General features: G+C 42.2%; 1 protein-coding gene across 1 annotated transcript in view; it reads right to left on the reverse strand.

Annotated features, from left to right (window-relative positions):
• Positions 1 to 20,606, reverse strand: part of GFRAL (GDNF family receptor alpha like) — a 121,241-nt gene that overhangs the window by 38,486 nt on the left and 62,149 nt on the right. The window contains exons 7-8 of the mRNA XM_088479743.1: positions 12,778 to 13,028; positions 2,753 to 2,842 (exon numbers count right to left, since the gene is read on the reverse strand). Coding sequence (XP_088335869.1) covers positions 2,753 to 2,842; positions 12,778 to 13,028 — 341 coding nt within the window. The remainder of the gene's footprint in view (positions 1 to 2,752; positions 2,843 to 12,777; positions 13,029 to 20,606) is intronic.

Below are 20,606 nucleotides of genomic sequence, written 5' to 3' on the forward strand. Positions count from 1 at the left end.
CAATGTTTTAGACAGTTCAATTATGTTTGAGTCTGTTCACCAGGGTTTGAGCCCATTTGCACATGTACACGTTGGATCTTGGGTGTGTGCAAATGTATGAATTGAATTTAAAATATTCTGCTTTTAATTTTTTTTCAATATATATTGTAAATGGAGGACTTCAACACAGAAGTGTTCACCTTTCAATTTTTTATATATGTTAAAATGCTTTTTCATTAGGTATTATTTACATTTCACCAATTTTTAACCCACAGTTATTAGGGGTCTATTGAGATATATGCTGGAAACATGTACTGGGCATCTCAATGTGAGGAATTTCGAGCTAGTTCAAAATTTTCAAGCTTTCAATTATAAACTTTACTCACATCACAGGTTCATCTACTATACTACCACTACTAATTTTGTGCATGGGAAGCTCTTCTTAAATTGCTTGGAGTACATATCATTAGTGTAGTGGACAGTTAAAGACCACCAGCTCTGAGTTGATGCAAATTACAAATCATTTCCAAGAGCCTGGCATAACTTGTTCCTAGAAACATGCACCTTCTCCCTTTACCTCATAAGAAAAATGTATATTTGAAAACGTACCTCCTTTGGAGCAATTTGTAATTATAGATCCTTACATAATGAAATGATCTCCGTTCTTTACAATATTATTTTGGCATCAAAACAGTCCCCTAACTATTAGGATTAAAGGGAAGATGACTATAGTAAGCCACCACATGTCAATGTCTGGAATTTAAAAGGTAGCAATATCATCAATTTTAACTTTTGATAACACACAATTCTTATAAAATCTACTATAAGATTGTGTGGTCTATTTACTAAGCAGCGTAAGTAGACAGAGTGAAAAGTGATAAGAAAGTGATAAGGTGCCAGCCAATCAGCTCCCAACTGTCATCTCACAGGCTGTTTGAAAAATGACAGTTGGGAGCTGATTGGCTGGCACCTTATCACTTTCTTATCACTTTTCACTCTGTCTCCTAACACTGCTTAGTAAATAGACCCCTATGACTTACTGGAATGAAATTTCATGGCCTCTTAATAGCATTACTTATTGTCCCCTTTGGAAAGACACCTGGTATTTCCTTCTGGATCTCCTGACAATCATGAAGATACAGTAAATTGGTCTCTCTCATGGTTTCTCAATGCCACTAAATGTTTAGCAGCTACAGTAGTTACAGGAAGCAACAGCCCAGGACTCCCATGTCTACAATTCATAGTATAATTTGGCATGTAGCAACTATGGAGAAAATCACTGCATAACTATAGAGCAAACCACCTAGACAGAAATGTGTCCTGTCATGAGGACTTTAGTTCTATTTGATTAGAAACTTATCATAATCCATCTCCTTTTGCGGACGAAATAAAAAATATTTGACAAATAATAGTATCATAGTAGTAGTAACATATCTAGTAACACATCTAATATTAATCTAATAGATATGTTTTCTTTCTCTCTTAACTTTGAAATGTTTTGTTCACATTAAGCTATTTATGATCAACCATTAAAGGGCTTCAGTTTTTGGTGGCAGGGCTATAAATGAAACTTGGCTTTAGGTACAGTATAATGAGCCATGCACGGTTTGGAGGCAATTTATATTCACCTATGACTACATAGGGCCAATGGCAAAAAAAATGGTCGTTTTCGCTGCTAAGAGAATACGGCCCATAGATGGACAACTGTTATTGTAACTCTGGGAAAGGAGATATGGGGGTCTATTCACTAAGCCTGGGAGAGAGATACAATGGAGAAAGATAAGTCCCAGCCAATCAGCTCCTGTCATTTTTCAAAGACAGCCTGTAAACTAACATGAGCTGATTGGCTGGGATTTATCTTTTTCCATTTTATCTATCATCAAGGCTTAGTGAATAGACCCCATACTCTTGAAATTCCCCTAATCTATCATTTGAATAATCTCAGCATAGTATAATATGGTTAGGTGGTTCCTAGCCAGTATTGGCAGTTAGTCATTGTTTTGTGCATATTACAGCAAGATTGTACATAATCATTCACTAGGCTTTGTTTATAAACACAATGGAATATCAGTAGTTTTTGTTTAAATGAATATTAATTGACGTCACTATTAACATCATTTGGTGGGAGTGTGCACTTTAATAGTTCATAATATTGACAATGTCATTATTGAAACTGCAGAACCAAAACACCACTTTGAACTTGTAATTGAAACATATGTGAGCCTATGATTATCTGTTGAATCTCTTACGTGTTAATGTAAGATGCATGAATGTTCCTTTCAGTAACAGTTTCTAAATTAAAGAATCAGATTAAGCTTTTATCAAACCACATATTTGTACAGTGCACAGTACTCCCAATAGGATGCATGGAGATGATGTAATCTCCAAGCGCCACTTAAGCTGGCCAATTGGGTAGCAATGGGCACGACCCGGGTCATTGTGACCCGGATCACGCCGTTTACACTGCAGGGTGACACAGGAACCCATCCCTGCAAGCTACCCGAGTTGGATCCCCGGGTCACTGGACCTGGGTGGATCCATTTATTTTGACACAAATCCTGGGTTAATGCGCGTTCACGTGCAATAACCCAGGATTTTCAGGTTGGTGTGAAAGAGGTATTAATGAATGCAATATCTGTAACCTTCATGCTTTCTGCATAGATATTATCTCTGTCATCTGCTCTTCCAACAATTCTGAAAATTCCACTTTTTATATCCAAACTGCAAAAAAAGGCACTCACATAAATATATCATTCCTTAACAAAACACTCACCACTTTGAAACCAATGTGAGACTTTCATTTTCCGTTGCTTCTCTTGTGTATCACTGTAAGATGCTTGAATGTTCCTTGCAGTAAGTCTGTCTAAATAAAAGTTTCAGATTTACTGTGACATCTGGCAAGCTACATCTTTCTATCATGAAAAGAATGCAATAAAATGGTGCAATATATGTAAATGATCACAGTTATATATGAAACTATTGCAATATTTTCTTTCATACCCACATAAAATAAAGATGTCTACTTGTCAAGTCATTGGTGCAACTGTTGAGGACATGAGCACACTTGTCCCCTGCAGCAAGTTTCTGGAGGAGTCACTAACCTGGTGACGTCATCAGATGTCTCCAAGGATTCTCTATGTGATTGAAACTGTCTGCACTGAAATTGATGAAATGAGAGAGGTTCCTTACCAGAGTGTTCGAACTTCAATGTATGAAGTAACGGACAAGATCAGACATGACATATGCAGTGAGTATAGTGTAATCCAGGAAACCCACATTGGATACTGAAAAACTGATCCTGAGATACCTTAAAGGGACTGCTTCATTAAAACTGAAAACAAAATTACAAGAGATGGAAACTTTGGGCTAAAAGCATACTGTGATGCAGAATTGGGATCTGATGTGGATGATGATCAGCCAACACAGGATACCTATTTGCGATGGCATACCCACCATAGCTTTGTCCACAACTAAAATATATTGTGCCCTATGGCTCTTAAAACGACCAAGCTGGTTTTGCATTTAGAATGATTGCTGCCTTAAAAATACGGAATGACTCGCAAGAGGTTCAGCAGCGGCTGCAGATCGCACCCTGTTAACAACCCCCTTTACATGAATTAGGTCTAATGCACAGGTTCTCAAACTCTGTCCTCAGGACCCTAAACAGTGCATGTTTTCCAGGTCTCCTCACAGAATCGCAAGTGGAATAATTAGCTCCACCTGTAGATCTTTTAAACTGTGTCAGTGAGTAATGAATACACCTGTGCACCTGCTGCGTGACCTCTAAAACGTGACCTGTGAGGGGTCCAGAGGACCGAGTTTGAGAATTACTGGTCTAATGAGTGAAAGTGATACCATTAAGATTGCTTGTGATAACAGAGGTGCATTTGATTTGCTTCAGAGTACACTGTGATTAGCCACCATTTCATAAGAGAGTTAGCTGGTAATTGCTTAATTAATAAGGAATGCATTGCAACTGAAAATAATATTGCAGACATTCTAACACAGGGACTCATGTCAACTTATTTAAATGTGTTCTTACAGAAATGTGGTCTTGAATATGCTTGGATGTTATGTGTTATTGCATGTCATTGCAGATTTTCATTTAACCAATGCAATATTTATATCTTCAGTTATGATGTATTAAAACTTGATTTAATGTTATAAAGTTTATTGTTGCCTAACTGGTGACAGCTTTGAAAGAGGAGGGGTGCGGAGGACCGAGCACGCTTGTCCCCTGCACTACTCCGTATCTGGGGAATTCACCAGTTTGGTGATGTCATCAGCTATTCTTGAAGTTACACTATGTGAGAGAGGCTGTGTGCATGTGATAGCCCCATGTATGTGTACTGTCAGAGCCTATTATAGACAGGTGCTTTATGTCAGCTTACCACCACTGGTTTACCACTGTATATGTGTTACTGTATCGCTGTGTTCCCGCTGTTACACTTACCCGCATAATAAAGGTGGTTATCTGATTAAGTCAACTCTTGTGGTATAACAACCTCGCTCCCACCTACATACACGCTGACCTCAATTGTAACTAGCAAGGGTAGCATCTTCTGTTAGGCCTGTCAGCTGAGAGTGTCCATTAGTGAACCTCCATTGACTGACACCTTCAGGGCACTAGAGACGTGAAGGTGTATCTGACACCTTCACGTCTCTAGTGCCCTGTTCCCTGCTGTGATATATGTGGTCAGCATACAGTATGAGTCTTTATATTTGCAATTTCATGAACAGACCCTACTATACTCAACCAACACTAGAATGCACCCATCCAGCCCAGCACCACTTCTCTGGGTACAAATAGGCATAACTGGCAGAATCAAGCAAATCCAGATGGATGTATTTGCATGTGCCTGCTGTGCTAGGCATGCACAAAGCGAGATCATGCAAGTCCATAATAAATTCATTATATGTTGGGGTCTAATGGCTTTTAGTATTTGCATGCATTGTTCTACAAAGTGATTTTAGTGACTTTATTTTTCAATAGAAGATAGAAGTTCATAAACTAATTTTCATATTGGCAGTGTTGGGAAAATTAAAACCAATTAGCCAGTGAATAATGCAAGCATTTTTATTTATTAATGTACTGTACAAAATAAATTAAGGATAAAAATTAAACCATGCTTCAGGATTTGGAGGTATCATGAACCTTTTATGAAAAAAATGTGTCTACTTAATAGTATAATCCTTAATTTGCATATTAAACAGATGGTGACTAAAAATCAGATGTGCAATTTTAACTCTGAAAACCATAACTCTAACTGTATCCTGCACACTACAATTTTAGGGAAATCTAAATTAAGATTTAAATAAAATAATTAATAATTTAATTTAGAAGATGTTTACATTTTTACTACATAGGACGGAGTTGCCATTGGATTGACACTTCTCTTTGGGTGACATGTAACAAACAGTTCTGTGTTAGAGTTAGGTACAAGCATAAATACATGTTTGCACCAAGTATAGGCTGCTGCAAATGCACACTGATGATCATGGCTAGTATTAAACCAAGTGTATAGATAGGGAGTTAGTTGACCACAAGATGCATACAACTCTGCAATGCAGGAGTATATATGTCTGATTTACAATCATTTCTGTATGAGGGCATTCATTTTATTTCCACAGATGAAAATACAGTATATTGGGCTTGATTCTGTCACATGCTATATAGATGTTGGTCGCAGTTTTTTCACTGAGCATGCATCTAAGATACACTGCACATGTTTTCTGATTGTGTCCATACAGAGGCGCAGTAGTGATTGCAGATGCTCGTATGCAGAAGTCTAATGAAAATGTATTGGGTGTTCCTGGATGGTGACTGGGTGGTGACGGGGAGGTAGCTATTCAGATGCACGGTGATTGTTCATGTTATGGGTATGCTATCGTAGTGTCGCATGCATGTTGCATACACAGACGCTTAATTGATCAGATTGGCGGCCATACTCAAATGGAAAATCTGCACCTGCTGGTACAAGTTTCGATAGTGTGACCGATGGTTGTGTCTGTAAATGCGCCAAGTTGTATTTGAACATTTAAAGACACGGAAGTGGGCGTCTCAGTATTTGCACATTCATACTCCACAGCTGTACACCAAGGAAGGGCTTGTAGTGTTATTTGCATAAAGTTGCAGACGTGCGAATGGCTAAAGACACACACACAGATGCCACCCTATCCAACTCAGAATCTGGCCCATTGTATGCAAGCATTTTTCTACATGTGCTCATTCTGCTCGTCTTTCAGTATGTAAGTAAGAAATAATAAGGTTCATGTACTTTAATTATATAGAAGCTATGGTCTAGTGACAGAAAGTAGGGATGAGGGAGATAAAAGTCTGTGTGCTAACCACATAACATATTTTTATTGAATACATGCAAAATACACAACAAATTACTCAGCATACAGGGGCAGATACCTGTGCACAGATGTATGAGTTTGTGCATACAGCGCAAGCACAGATGCTAATATATGCATTTTTGTACATGTTCATCCTATTCTGAGTTACATGGAACTTAGCCAGATCTGTCCTTCAATGAAATTGGGCATTTAGGGGTGGCAACTGGGCAGCAACAATGTGAGCACATGGAACTGTTTTGTCTTGTGGGAGTATCATGGAAGTGTCATGGGCATGCAGCTAAAGATCCATGTGATTCTGAGTCATGCATGTGGAGTAGGGAAGCCTGTTTCTGACTGATCTCTTGCAGGGGCATAACTAGGTATTTGAAGGCCCTATAGCAAAAGTTTGTAAAGGCCCCTATGTACAACCCAATGAGGAAAAATGTATATAACACATGTAACTTTGACAAGGAAAATGGGCCCCCTAAGGTCTAGGCCCCATAGCAGCTGCACCATCAGTCACACCATCAAAACTTGCACCAGCCCCATGGCAGTTGCAGAATATCTGTCTGAGTATAGCCTCCTATGTGAGCTGCTGTGCATCTTTAAATGCAGCCACTTTCATCGACATGCACTTAACAAATCTGCATCAGCTTCACTACCCTCTGTTACCACCAAAGAATGCCCTCTACAATTCTCAAACTGTGCATCTGATTCTGTGCTACATCTCTGTGCACAGATAATCAGGACATGGGACTTGGATGCCTGCGCAGTACAAAAAACAATATTCAACTGTGTTTATATCTGTGCTGTGTGTATATCTGCATTGTGTCCACCTCGGATTCAGGCTCATTGCCATGCCTTTTGCATAATTGTTTGTTATATGCATTTATTTCTGTGTAAACTCCACCTAGTTGTCAGCCTGATATCAATTTTCACAGGCTTCTGTAGTAGCTTGTCCAGTGCACCATGGGTAGGTCATAGTGCAAACTCTATCAAATGTGTCAGAAAAGAGGTCCTTCTCTTTACCAGCGATGTCACAATCACTTATTCATAAAGGAACTGCCACACTGTCTTGTCATAGACATCCCTTGTGACAACGACACCAGTGACAACTACCAAAATAATCTGAGGTAAACAATTATCTAAAGAGATCACTTCTTCTCCTTCATGGGCAAAATATGTGAGATAACGGTCACACTGAGATAGCTCCCATCCTCAAAGATACAGTGGAATGCTGGTACCTGCAAATGCTTGGAATGTACCTCCAAAATAAACCAGGTCAGATTAGAGTTGTGTTTGATTCCTGTGCCAAGTTCAAAGGTACCTTCTTAAATTATGTTCTCCTAACAGGACCAGAACTTAATTCACTTCTGAAAAGAATCTATAACCTTCAGTGCTGACATTCAACTAATGTTTCATTACTTCCTTTTGATGGAAGAACAGGGATTTCTTTAAATTCCTTTGCTTCATAGATATTGACACTTCTAAAGACTCTGCAGAGTACAGCATGAGCGTACACATTATTGGTAACAGTCCTTCTCCTGCAGTTGCCATCTACGGACTCAGGTGTTAGTCAAAAAAGAGTTCTATATGGATGTCTGTTTAAAATCTTTGGCAACAGATGAGACTGCAATCGGACTCCTCATGAAAGCTCAGAAAATGTTGGTCTGTTCAATTCTTAAGGTGGCCATACACGGTGAGATTCAAAAGTTGGTCAGATCAGTTGTACGATTTCCCTTGAAAATTCTTCCCTTCAGATACAGGATGATATGTATTTAAAATGCAACTATTTCACATAAGACTATATGATTTGATCAATCACATCACATAATGTGTGTCAATTCCTACACGATCAGTTGAGATCTCTCTGCAAAACCATCTGATCTACAGTCCAACTAGATGAGGGTGGGGACGTACATCGGGGTTGCAGAAGACTCAAATTACAACTATTTTCAAATGACTGGTCTGTCCAACCTGTAGAAACTGCCCAAATTGTGTGATCAGTCATCCTGTGTATGGCCAGCATTAGGGTTCACAAAATAACTTCCAACAGAAAAGGAGAAATGGAAGCATTTCCTTCCCAAGACCATATAAGTAATTTGAGAAATTTGGATTTACTGTAGGAACTTATTTTCCACCAGCACAACACAGCCGTGGGCTGTTGTGGGACTTAACATCTGACTCCTTTACCTTCCAAGTGAACAGTGAAGAAAGGCCATTCTTTCACAGAGGTGTCTTGTCTGCTATAAACAGCTTGTATGACCCCTTAGGATTTGCAGCTCCCATCACTATCCAAAGTATAGCCCTGCTCAGACAACTAACCTGTGAATCATCCAACTGGAATGACCCTACTGCCTCCAAAAAAATGAATCTGTGGGAAGAGTGGAATAACTCGCTATCTGCCTTTTGTAACCTTTATATGGGATATGGTCATAATCCCAGCGGTGGGGATGCCGACACCAGCATCCCAATGGTAATTACTGGGGTTAGGGGGAGGGTAAGGTTTATGGGTTAGGGTTAGGTTCTAGGGGGAAGGCTAAGGTTAGGCACTGTGGGAGGAGGGTTAGGTTTAGGGTGCAGGGGGAGATTAGGTTTATGCACTAAAGGGGAAGGTTAAGTTTAGGCAGTGGAAAGGGAGGGTTAGGGGTAGGGAGAGGGGAAGGTTTAGAATACTGATTGACTGGTGCCGGTATCCTAACCCTATCGGGTTGCCGGCATCAGGATTTTGACCGCCAGGATCCCGAGCGCAGGTATCTCATACCCAACCTCTTTTATATTACATGCCCATGTGCTCCTCTACCTTCTACAGAGATACAAGACCAGAAACTGTGGGCCTGATTCAGACCCGCTTGCAAGCGCTATGCGCTCGCAAGTGGGTTGATGGTGGGGCATTGCGCATGCGTGGCATGCCAAATGCGCGTTTTCAAGCCCGGGTCGAGAAAGAAATTCTCTCACTCCAGGGCTTGCTACAAATGGGGTGGCTGTCGATGATGATCGACAGCTCGCCCCGTTTTGTAGGGTGGGTGGCTGGACAAACAGAGGCGTTACTGAAGGAATGCCTGCCATTTATTATTCTATTAGAGCCGGAAGGTCACTGGGGCTTGCAGCAGATGAGACCCTACCACAAGGGTCTTAGCGAGTGGCCAGGAGGCTGGGTTTTTTAAAACAAAGTGGCCACCCTGATTCAGAGCAAGCACTCACTTTTTGCGAGCAGCTCTGAATCAGGCCCAGTGATGTCAGTGGGTGAGCTTCCAGCTCTATTAGAGCCGAAAGCTCTCTGGGACTTGCGGCAGATGAGACCATACCACAAGGGTCTCCTCGCAAGCCCTGATGGTCGCGATGGTCTTGACCATCGCGACCATCATCCTGGCGGCTCGTTAAAGCTGTGGGTGGTAACCCAAAGCCTAGTGAGCGGCCAGGAAGATGGATCATTTTTTAGATGTGGCCGCCCTCATTCAGAGCGAGCGCTCGCATTTTGCGGTCGGCTTTGAATGAGGTCCCCAGTCTGGAACTTTGTGCTGCTGTACTAGCTGTTGAATTAGCTGACTTACTTCATCCGAGTTGCCCATTAAGCTTGCAGAAACAGAATTTTATACAGATAGTAAAGTAGTGTTAGGCTACATTTGCAACAAGACCAGATGATTCCATATTTATGTCAAAAATCGGATGCTACAGATAAGGAGATCCACCAGTACAAAACAGTTACATAATGTATCTACTGTTCACAATCCTGCAGACTACGCTACACAAACTGTCTCAGCCAGTCTCTTTAAAGACACTTTATGGCTCACAGGGACTGAATTCTTGTACAAAGCAGAATGGAACATTCCTGAAAGTTACATATTTCAGCTAGTAGATGCAGACTGAGATGCCAAAATCCATCCAGAAATGTTTACATTCCATACCACAATCTCAGCTATTGTCAATTCCACATCCTTGACTTTAGTTTCTAATAACCTAGAAGATCCACTGTTGCTTACTCCTCCCACTCTTCTTACTCAAAAGACCAGGACTAAATATGGTCCTTTTGGAGAGTTAACCATCAATGGAGACAGTTGCAAAGTCTTGCAAACACCTGCTGGGACATGTGAAAAAGAAAGTATAACTCTACCTTACAGCTAAGGAACTAGTGGTGAATTGCCAAACCTACTGTAACCTAAAACCTGGTGACATTGTGCTCCTCAGAGATTGCCAGTCACAATGTAATAAGTCTTGTCATCAAAACATTCCCAAGCAAAGATGGGAAGGTCCATAAGGTTAATGTCAAGATCTGAAATAAGGGAGTAACTTAGTTTTTTCTCAAACCAGTGTCTAAACTGATCTTGGTACCTTCTGAGGATTTATATTATGATATCCCTTGATAAAAGACGGGGTGTGTCATGCCTTCTGCATAATTGTTCATCATATGCATTCATTTCTGTGTAAGCTCCACCTAGTGGTCAGCCTGACATCAATTAATTCTGATCTTCTCAGGCTTCTATAGTAGTTTGCCAGTGCACCCTGGGTAGGTCATAGTGCTAACTCCATCTTTGATCTCACATGTCTCATCAAAGAGGTGCAGTATATTTCTCCCCTCAGTACAGTATCAATGGTAGGTCTGCTACAGTTAGTTTTAAAATATGTTATGATTACATTATATCAGTTTCATGTACTCATTGCATGTTTCCATGCTTTGCATTACAGTTTTACAATTTTCGCCTATTACTACAATAAACACCATTCTTCAGATCTTAACATCAAGATTGGATTATTATAAAGTAGGAATGTTTATACTGTCTGTCTAATTATATAACCAAAGGCTTAGGATGATCTCAGTTTCAACATTGCCCAATATATTTTTTTGGGAGATTTTGGCTCCCATTGCACAACTTCTCTAATCCCCTGAAAGTTTATGAAGAAAACAAAAGTCTGATTGTCCAAACATATTTGAAGTGTCTTGCCCATCAACTGAAGCACCCTCCACACAAAGAGCAATCTCTAATGCATTGGAGGAATTTCTGCTCCAGAAAGTGAGATCCCCAGCCCCCCTTTCTGACATCTATGGTAAGAGTCACCCATTGAGGCAAGGGGGAGCAGGTTTGTCATGTCACTCAGAGACAGATTTAACTACCATCTGAAAAAAATCTTGATATTGACATGTACACAGATTTGCCAATCTAAAGACCAATTTTTCCTTTCTCTTTGAGCAAAAAGACTCAATCTGCCATCTGGCCCATGGTGCTACAATTATCATGGAAACAAACTTCCCGAGAAGTTTCAAAGCTAGTCTGAGAGACAGTCATGTTATGACCAAAACTAGGCTGATCAATGCATAGATCTTTGAGCAACACTCCTCAGACAGTTGCACAATGTCCAAGTCTGTCTCTATCCTTACAGCCAGGAACTTCAGCTGTTGAGAAGATACAAGCTGGCTTCTCTCTAAACTTCTGCTGTTGTAGATATGTCATAACTTGACTTAATCTGGAAATAATAATCTCTAAGGCAGAGGTTCTCAAACTCAGTCCTCAATACACCCTAATAGTCCAGGTTTGACCACAGGTGAATTAATTAGTACCTCAATCAGTTTGATTTAAACATCTGTGCTCAACCATGGATATCTCTAAAACCTGAACTGCTGGGGTGTCTTGATGACTGCAATTTGGAACCTCTGCTCTATGGAGTTGCCTGTTTTCAAGAGGACATCCATATATGGGCAGATCAAGATTACTTGTATCATTATGTATGTGTGTTCATCTGATTATACAACAGCGACTCTGGGCCTAATTCAGACCCGCTCGCGAGCGCTGGGCGCTCGCAAGCGGGTCGATGTTGCCCAAGTGCGCATGCACACGATGGAGGAGGCTCCGTTGTGTGCATGCGCGAGACCCGAATAACGATGGCCAAGCCGTCATTATGGGTCTCGCACCAAAGGGGGCGTGCTGTCGATGGTGACTGACAGCACGCCCCCTTTGGTGGGCGTGCCAGGGGCGTGGCTGCCCAGACGGAGGCGTTCCCATGGGAACGCCTACCATCTAGGCCCAGCCCCACTGACATCACTAGTGATGTCAGTGGGAGTGCTTTTGGCTCTGATAGAGCCAAAAGCACTCCAGGGCTTGCGGCAGTGAGACCCTACCGCAAGGGTCTCGTTGCAAGCCCGATAGTCGCAAGCCCGATGGGTGGTCACCCACAGCTATGCGAGCGGCCAGGAGGCCGCTCCAAAAAGGAGCAGGGACGGCCCTGATTCAGACCGAGCGCTCTGTCAGAGCGTCCGGTTCTGAATCAGGGCCCCTGTACGGACACAATTGGGATGCATGCACAGCGCAACTTAGATGCATTCACAACAATTACTTCACTCAGGAAGTAGATGTCATGTGGGTGACTGGTAAACTTATTTGGGAATCAAGGACAATCCCCCAAAATTCAGGACTCTCCCAGAAGAATGACTATAAATTATGGTAACTTAAAGTTTTTACTTACTTAAACAGGATTTGCCATGCAATATGTGGGAAAATAAGTCACATAAATGTTGATCCACATAGTCAAGTCCGGCGTGACATGTACATGGGGTTTGTAGCTTTGTCCCAAGAGTTCCAATATATGCAGCACGACATTCATCACTTCCAGAACAGGTCAGATCTTTTTTGTTTAAACCAAGCAAACAGTTCCTATTATTGTGACATCTGCTAACATGCTCCCAGCATTTTGATTGATATATTCGATATCTTTCTCTGTAGAGAAATAATAATTTTAAAGATCTGCTACTGTAAAGTTGGAGGCTGTAATGAGATATGTGTATTATCTGAGTTGTTCCCATAAAACAGTCAGCACAGGTTGTTTACACTACAAATTTATAACACTTCAGAATTTCATATTTTAAGGCATTTACTGTCTAAAGAATTAATAAATGTTGTAATGTGGATTAAAGGCTGGCAGGAATAAGTACAAATAAATAGCATGACATAACAGTTGATGGCACTGTGACCAGTATTATCATTACTGACCATGACCATAACACTATCTGTATGTTCTTCCAATGTTCATGGACATTTACCCTATGTACAGTATGTTCTTTCCTTCCAATGTTCCTTGAGGATTCCCCTGTGTACAGTATGTGCTTTCCTTCAAATGTTCCTGGAGATTTCCCCTATGTACAGTATGTGCTTTCCTTGCAATGTTCCTGGAGGTTTCCCCTATGTACAGTATATGCTTTCCTTCCACTGTTCCTGGAGGTTTCCCCTATGTACAGCATTACATAGTTCTGTAATGGATGTACAGGATGTGCTTTCCTTCTAATGTTCCCGGAGGTTTCCCCTATGTACAGTATGTGCTTTCCTTCCAATGTTCCTGGAGGTTTCCCCTATGTACAGGATGTGCTTTCCTTCTAATGTTCCTGGAGGTTTCCCCTGTGTACAGTATGTGCTTTCCTTCCAATGTTCCTGGAGGTTTCCCCTATGTACAGTATGTGCTTTCCTTCTAATGTTCCTGGAGGTTTCCCCTATGTACAGTATGTGCTTTCCTTCCAATGTTCAAAAACTGATAAACCTGATCTCAGTGTGTGTTTCTGCTGTAGAGATTAGACTGTAAATTTTAATGGGGCACGGACGGATAGGAATTTTTGAATATTCTCTGCAAGTTGAAATTATACATGAAATATAATTTTGTTAATAGTAACTTCACTGGAATAGTATAAAATATCTTGTTAAATTGTCATGGGCACAAGACTGGGACATCTGGCAAGTCTAGTAGAATGATATAACACACAAGCTTGAACCAGGCTAGACCTGGAATGGAAAATATAGTCAAAGAAATGCAGGCTGATCTGGACTGGAATGGAACTGGAGATGAATAGTAACTTGAACTGGACTGGAACCAGAGGGAAAATTAGATTGGAACCAGAGGTGAATAGCAGCTTAACCGGACTGGCACCGTAGGGAGAACTGAATTGGGACCGGAGAAGAACAGGTGAATTGAAAATACTAAATCACAATGAAATGTGTGTAATAAATTAATTGTAGCTGAGATGAAAAAGTTGTATTTGGATTTGACCAGAGTGAACTGCAGCTGGGGCTAGTGAACACTTGCTGAGAACACCAGGTTGTATTTAGAACTTGAGCAGTATGAACCGCAGGTGGTGCTAGTGAGCACTTGCTGAGAAGACCAGGTTGTATTTAGTAGTTGAGCAGTGGGAACTGCAGATGGTGCTAGTGAGCACTTGCTGAGAAGACCAGGTTGTATTTAATAGTTGAGCAGTGAAAACTGCAGGTGATATTGATGAGCAGAGCCTTAACTAGACTTTTTGGTTCCCTGTGCCAGAAAGAGCATTGGCGCCCCCCTCATTTTTCAAAGGGACATAATGTACCCAAAAAAGGGCCCTGGCTTCATGGGGAAGGGCCAGGGAAGAGATAGGGGAGACCAGGAGGTGCTGGGGATGAATTTAGAGAAAGTTATAAGTGAGAATGATAATAAACAGAAATTTGACAGGCTCAAACAGCGCCCCCTGACCTGTGGTGCCCTGTGTGATGGCACCAGCCGCACTACCCTAGCTACGGCCCTGTTGATGAGCACTTGATAGGATGTAGCAGAGAATCACTGATTCAGTTTTTCAATTAATAGCTGGTTGCAGACTTGAAGTAACAATGGGCCTGATTCACTACAAATCACTATTACGATCACAGCTGCAATTATGCACACAGACTTGCTGCTAACATATGCTGATGAATGCAATCGAAATGCTGTTGCAGGCCAACATGAAGACACCCACTTCCCCTTACACACATCCGTAATACCTTCCAAGTGTGCGAAAACATTGGTACCATCAAGTAACATCGGAGCCTCACGCACAATTACACAGGTCAGATCCTTACTTGCTAACCTTCCTGAATGCAATGAGATCTCAAGCTGCGAATGCCATTGCAGTGGCTAATTTATGCACGCCCCTGTAATGGCAGTCAAATGCAAATACTTATGTTTCGCCCACCACCCCTCCGTCAACACCCCCAAATGCCCACTACCTGTCAATAATTCTGCGATGGGTCTGCGTGGTCTCTGCGATCGCAGTGCGATCACAGTGATGCCTTTGTGCACACGCACTGTGATGCATATGCATGTGCAGTATTCAACAATCGGCCATCTGCATACGCTATCGCAATAGCGATCCATGCTGAATAAGGCCCAATGTGAGAACTGCTCTGTTATGCAGATAGAACTGAAAACTGGAAGTATGGGAATTACAGGCTAAAGCTGTAAATATTCTGCAGAGTGGACATAACAGACTGGAGTTTTCAGATACTGTAATCCGCATTATGAGATCTACAGGCTGAAGTGGATAATCTACAGTGTGGAATCTGCAAGCTGGGGTAAATATAATGCAGTGTGGAAACTGCAGGCTGAAGTGGATACTCTGCAGTGTGGAATCTGCAAGCTGGGGTAAATATAATGCAGGGTGGAAACTGCAGGCTGGCATGGATACTCTGGATTTGGAATCTGCAAGGTATCGCAGACACAGGAGCCAGGACTGGTACTGCAAGTAACAAGCTTCTGACAAAGGATCTCCAAGAAGATTAATTGATTTGGCAAAGCACAGGTGTCTGGAAATGGTTTATATTTGACACTCTGCACCAGGATTGGACAATGGAGTCATGTGAGAAGAAAGTCTCTGTAAATGACTGCAGTGCTGTCAGCTGAACTCAGGCAGTATGGCAGTGCCCATGCAGCCTGGTGCACAGGAACACTATATGGAATTTTAAATAACAGGAACATCCTGAGATAACTGACAAGTGCAGACATGTCAGCCAGAAAAAGGGCAGGGTAAGGTAAGAGGGTCTGAGTACCCGCATTGTGGCAGTACTTCCCTTTTACTGGTGACCTCCTGGGTACCTTTTGGGTTAAAAAATGTTCTTGAATATTCTGAAGCATTAATGTACATTAGAACAAATTCCTTGAATGATAACTGGGCAATAGTAGCAGAAACCAGATGCTCACAGAGGTATCCCCTCTTATTTCTTCTCTGGGACCCTTTTGATCTCGCTAGAGGTATCAGGATCTTCTTTTGGGTAAAAATATCAGATTCTAAGTACATTGTTAGTATTGGTTCTCTTCATTTAAAAACAACATCGGTAGTTGGTGGTCTATCCAAAGTAGCAGTGCCACTCAAATGATTATTAGAATGACAGGTAAGTGAAACCAAGTCTCAAGTCAATTGACTGTTGGCTTTGTATTGATTTTTGAACGTTTCCCTTCTTGACGGCTTATAAAGTATTGCTCCAACAAAAACTGGTCTTGTTCAGAAGCCAAAGGACCAGAGAACTGAGCATCATTTAAGGACAAAGCCGATAAGAAGGTATTTACACAGGCGGCTGACACAGTGGCAGGCTGAAAGGCTAGAGTACCCAACCGGAGCTGACAGACAAGAATTCCCCACCAGAATTGTGACACTAGAGACCACTCCTGGGGTTTTGGCACTAGAGACCCATCCTGGGGTTGTGGCACTAGAGACCCCTTCTGGGGTTTGGGCACCAGGCACCCCTCCTGGGGCTGAACCCTTGGAGCCCTCTCCTGGCACTGGAGACTCAGATGCTCTTCCAAGCATTGGAACTTCAGATGCCCCTTCTGGGACTGGAGATTAGACAAACCTCCTGGGGCTGGAAATTCAGATGCATCTCTTGTGGCTGGAGATTCTGATGCCCCTAATGGGGGTGGAGATTCAGATGCCCTTGCTGGGGCTAAACACTCAGATTCCCCTTCTGGGGCTGAATACTCAGATGACCTACTTGGATCTGGATACTCAGATGCTCCTCCAGTGAATGGAAACTTGAATGGTTCCAACTGGAGAGGCTTTGGACCAAATTTTTGCTGTACCACTTTAGAGAAAGCTGAAAGTTGTGAATGACTGGATCTTTAGACTCAATGAGTGGATTAGCCGACTCCAAAGCTTCTCCCCTGAAAGCTAGGAGAAGATATTTGATCACATTGGCAGAAGTGATAGATGCCAAGAATGCAATCTCAAAGTACATGAAGCATTGGCATGGTGCATACATCATATATCTACAGGCTGCATGCATACATCATATATCTATAGCCTACGTGCATACATCATATATCTATAGCCTGCATGCATACATCATATATCTATAGCCTGCATGCAGCTTTGCTATTGCAAACCTTGCTGAATCAGGCCCTGAGCTCATTGTCTCTATGAGAGTGAAATAATCCAAAGTACAAATATCAAGCGCTTATCCATTGGAGTATTCTTATAACAGCACTGAAACCACAAAACTTATGGATATATATATATACAGTTTTTCACCTGATATGTCCACAGTATCTGTGATCCTTATTCTAGGGAAAAACTTTCCTTCATCCAAGTAATCCTCAAAACAAAAGGAAAAACCAATCTTGTAGTTAGATATACAGATGCAAATATTTATTTTAGTACTATTACTGGCATCAGGAGTTAAAAACTTTGTGCTTCTTGATTCTCTCATACGGTGAAGCTTCCACCTTATAGGTTCCAATCATGTCATAGATCCTGTTGACGGCACTTACTTTCCCTGAAACAATAAGTTCCTCTACTAGAGTTAGACTGCAGTTTTCAGAATTCTGCAGTATGAGATCAGCAGAAATTGATACTTTGCAGTGTGGAATGTGCCAGCTGTGGTAGTTACTCTGTGCTGTGGAATCTGCAATCTTTGGTAGATATTCTGCAGTGTGGAAAATGCAGTGTGGCATCTGTAAGGTATCCCAGACACAGGAGCCAAGAATGGTACCGTAAGTAACAAGCTTCTTCTGACACAGGATCTCCAAGAAGACTATTTGATCTGGCAAATCACATGTGTCTGGGAATGGTTTATATAGGGCACTCTGCACCAGGATTGGACAATGGAGTCATGTGAGAAGGTGAGAAGAAAGTCTCTGTAAATAACTGAAATGGTATCAGCTGAACTTAGACAAGATGGCAGTGCTCATGCTGCCCAGAGCACAAGAACGCTATACTGAAGTTGAAATAACAGTAACATCCAGAGATTCCTGGCAAGTGCAGACATGCCAGCCAGCAACCCGGCAGTGCATGGTGAGATATGAGAGTCAGAGTACCCGCATTGTGACAATATCACCTATGTTTTAATTGGTGTAAATAACCTAATCATTTTGTAATTAAGTCCTTGTTGCCAATTACTATATCACATTCCATACTTTACAAAGGTATTGTAGACAAATACAATACAACATATTAAATAGGATACAAATGAAGTTCTATGATAGAAGGAAGTATCAGTACTTTCCCTCAATAATTTAAGAGCATAGAACAGTGCAGTTTGCAGCACAACGACACACTGAATAGATTTGCTTTCTCACAGCACTGGGATAATGGCTTTGATTACAACCAGCACCTTATCCAGTGGTGTCACTAGAGGGGGTGCGGACCACACCGGATGACACCATCTGATGTTGTGACAGCAAAATAGCAGAGCTCATATATTTTGGTGTGAACCCCTCCGATGGTGTCACCGAGCAGCGGTGACACTATGCCGGGAGATGGAAGAGACTGGGGGCTGCCCGGCAGCTCCAGGAGTGCTAGGAAAGCCCCCAGCATGACAAGATCAAGGCATAACATGCAGTCATGCCCCCAAAAATGTCATACACTAGGGGGAGTGGCCTCATGTGTGACACCAACTCCAGTGGTGCCACAGACCTTATCTGTATAGTCTCTTCATGCATGCATGAATACTTCAGTTTCCACCCACATTCCAAAACATACTGGTAGATTAATTGGCTTCTGACAGAACAAGTTAACACTGTGTAAAAGTTACAGAATATAAACTGTAATCTTCACTAGGGCAGGGACTCAGTTGTGGAACCCAGAGGCAATGAAGTCATTGACCTCCAAGCACCAGCTGTCAGGGGAGCACCAGGGAGCTAGGCCCGGAGACAGGGGGTACAAGGAGCACTCAGATAAATCCATCTATAACTGCTAGCTGCACCCTGCTGATCACTGGTAGTGACGGTTATGGATGGATCTATCTGTGGGGTCTGGGGAGCTGCTGTGTCATCTTCAGACAATTAACAGGAACATCTTTATTGCACCAATTGCTGGCAGCACCTGAAGATTTGCAACATGGCAGATAGGACATCATGACATCTTGCCACACCACTGAATGTCTTAGGAGCCGTGGTGCAAAGAGGAGCAGCCAGAAGAACCAGGATAAGTTAAGTGTCTGTGGGTTGGAGCCAGTGGGATGTGGATGATGGAGAGACACTGTGGGGTTGGCTGGAGAGTCTCTGTGGGGATGGTGAGACAGATGGGGACTGGCTATGGAGACACTGGGGAGTCCGGAGATGAGAGACAGAAGAGGACAGACTGAAGAGACACTGGGGTTTTGGAGAGACATTCGGGGGCTGGCTAAAGAGAGAAGGTGGCTGGTTGGAGAGACAGTGGTGGAAGGCTGCAGAGACACGGGGGGACTGGAGAGATAGAAGGGGGCTGACTGGAGCTAGAGAAATCTTGGGGAGCTGAAGAGAAAATGGAGGACTGAAGCAAGCCGTAGCCACCAGGGAGGGAGAAAGCACCACTGTCTATTTTGCCTTTGTGCATCTGGCATGAACTTGTAGTTACTGATGGGAATGACTAAATAATATTCTCTGTAAAGTGTTGTGTAATATATATTAAAAATATAAAAACAATGATGTACAATATTCTTATTAGAAGTCTCCTCTATACATTTACTTCCTTAGGAGATGGGTGTTTAGACAAAGTAGTCAAATTGTGCATGTTTGGGCCTGATTCAGCAAGGATCACAGTTGCTTATACGCATGCAAATGGATGATTATTTCACACTGCGCATACGTACGCACCACAGTGCACGTGCGCAAACCAGCCACTGCGATCTACGCAGTGACTACGCAGATCCATCGCAGAGTGATTGACAGGAAGTGCCGCTTGTTGGTGGCGATAGGGGGGGTCGAGCGAATGCAGGCACGCCAGGGCGTTTCAATGCTGTTTAATGGGCTTGCATAAATTAGCCACTGTGATACCTGAGGTCTTATAGCATGCGCAGAAGTAAGCAATTCTGGAGTGACATCTGACCTGCCTTAACTGTGCGTATGAGTCCGATGTTACTCAATGTTTCCAATTGTTTTGCTATACTGCCCAAGTGTACGGATGTGATTAAGGGGAAGTGGGCGTCCTTATGTCAAGCTGCGATCGCAATGCGAATGCAAACATTTACATATCACTGCTGATATTAGAAACTGTGTTGCGTGCATATAAGCAGAATAACGATCCATGCTGAATCAGGCCCTTTGTCAAGCAA

This window comes from Taudactylus pleione, unplaced genomic scaffold (genome assembly GCF_031769625.1).
Source record: "Taudactylus pleione unplaced genomic scaffold, aTauple2 ptg000244l, whole genome shotgun sequence".
Lineage (NCBI taxonomy): Eukaryota > Metazoa > Chordata > Amphibia > Anura > Myobatrachidae > Taudactylus > Taudactylus pleione.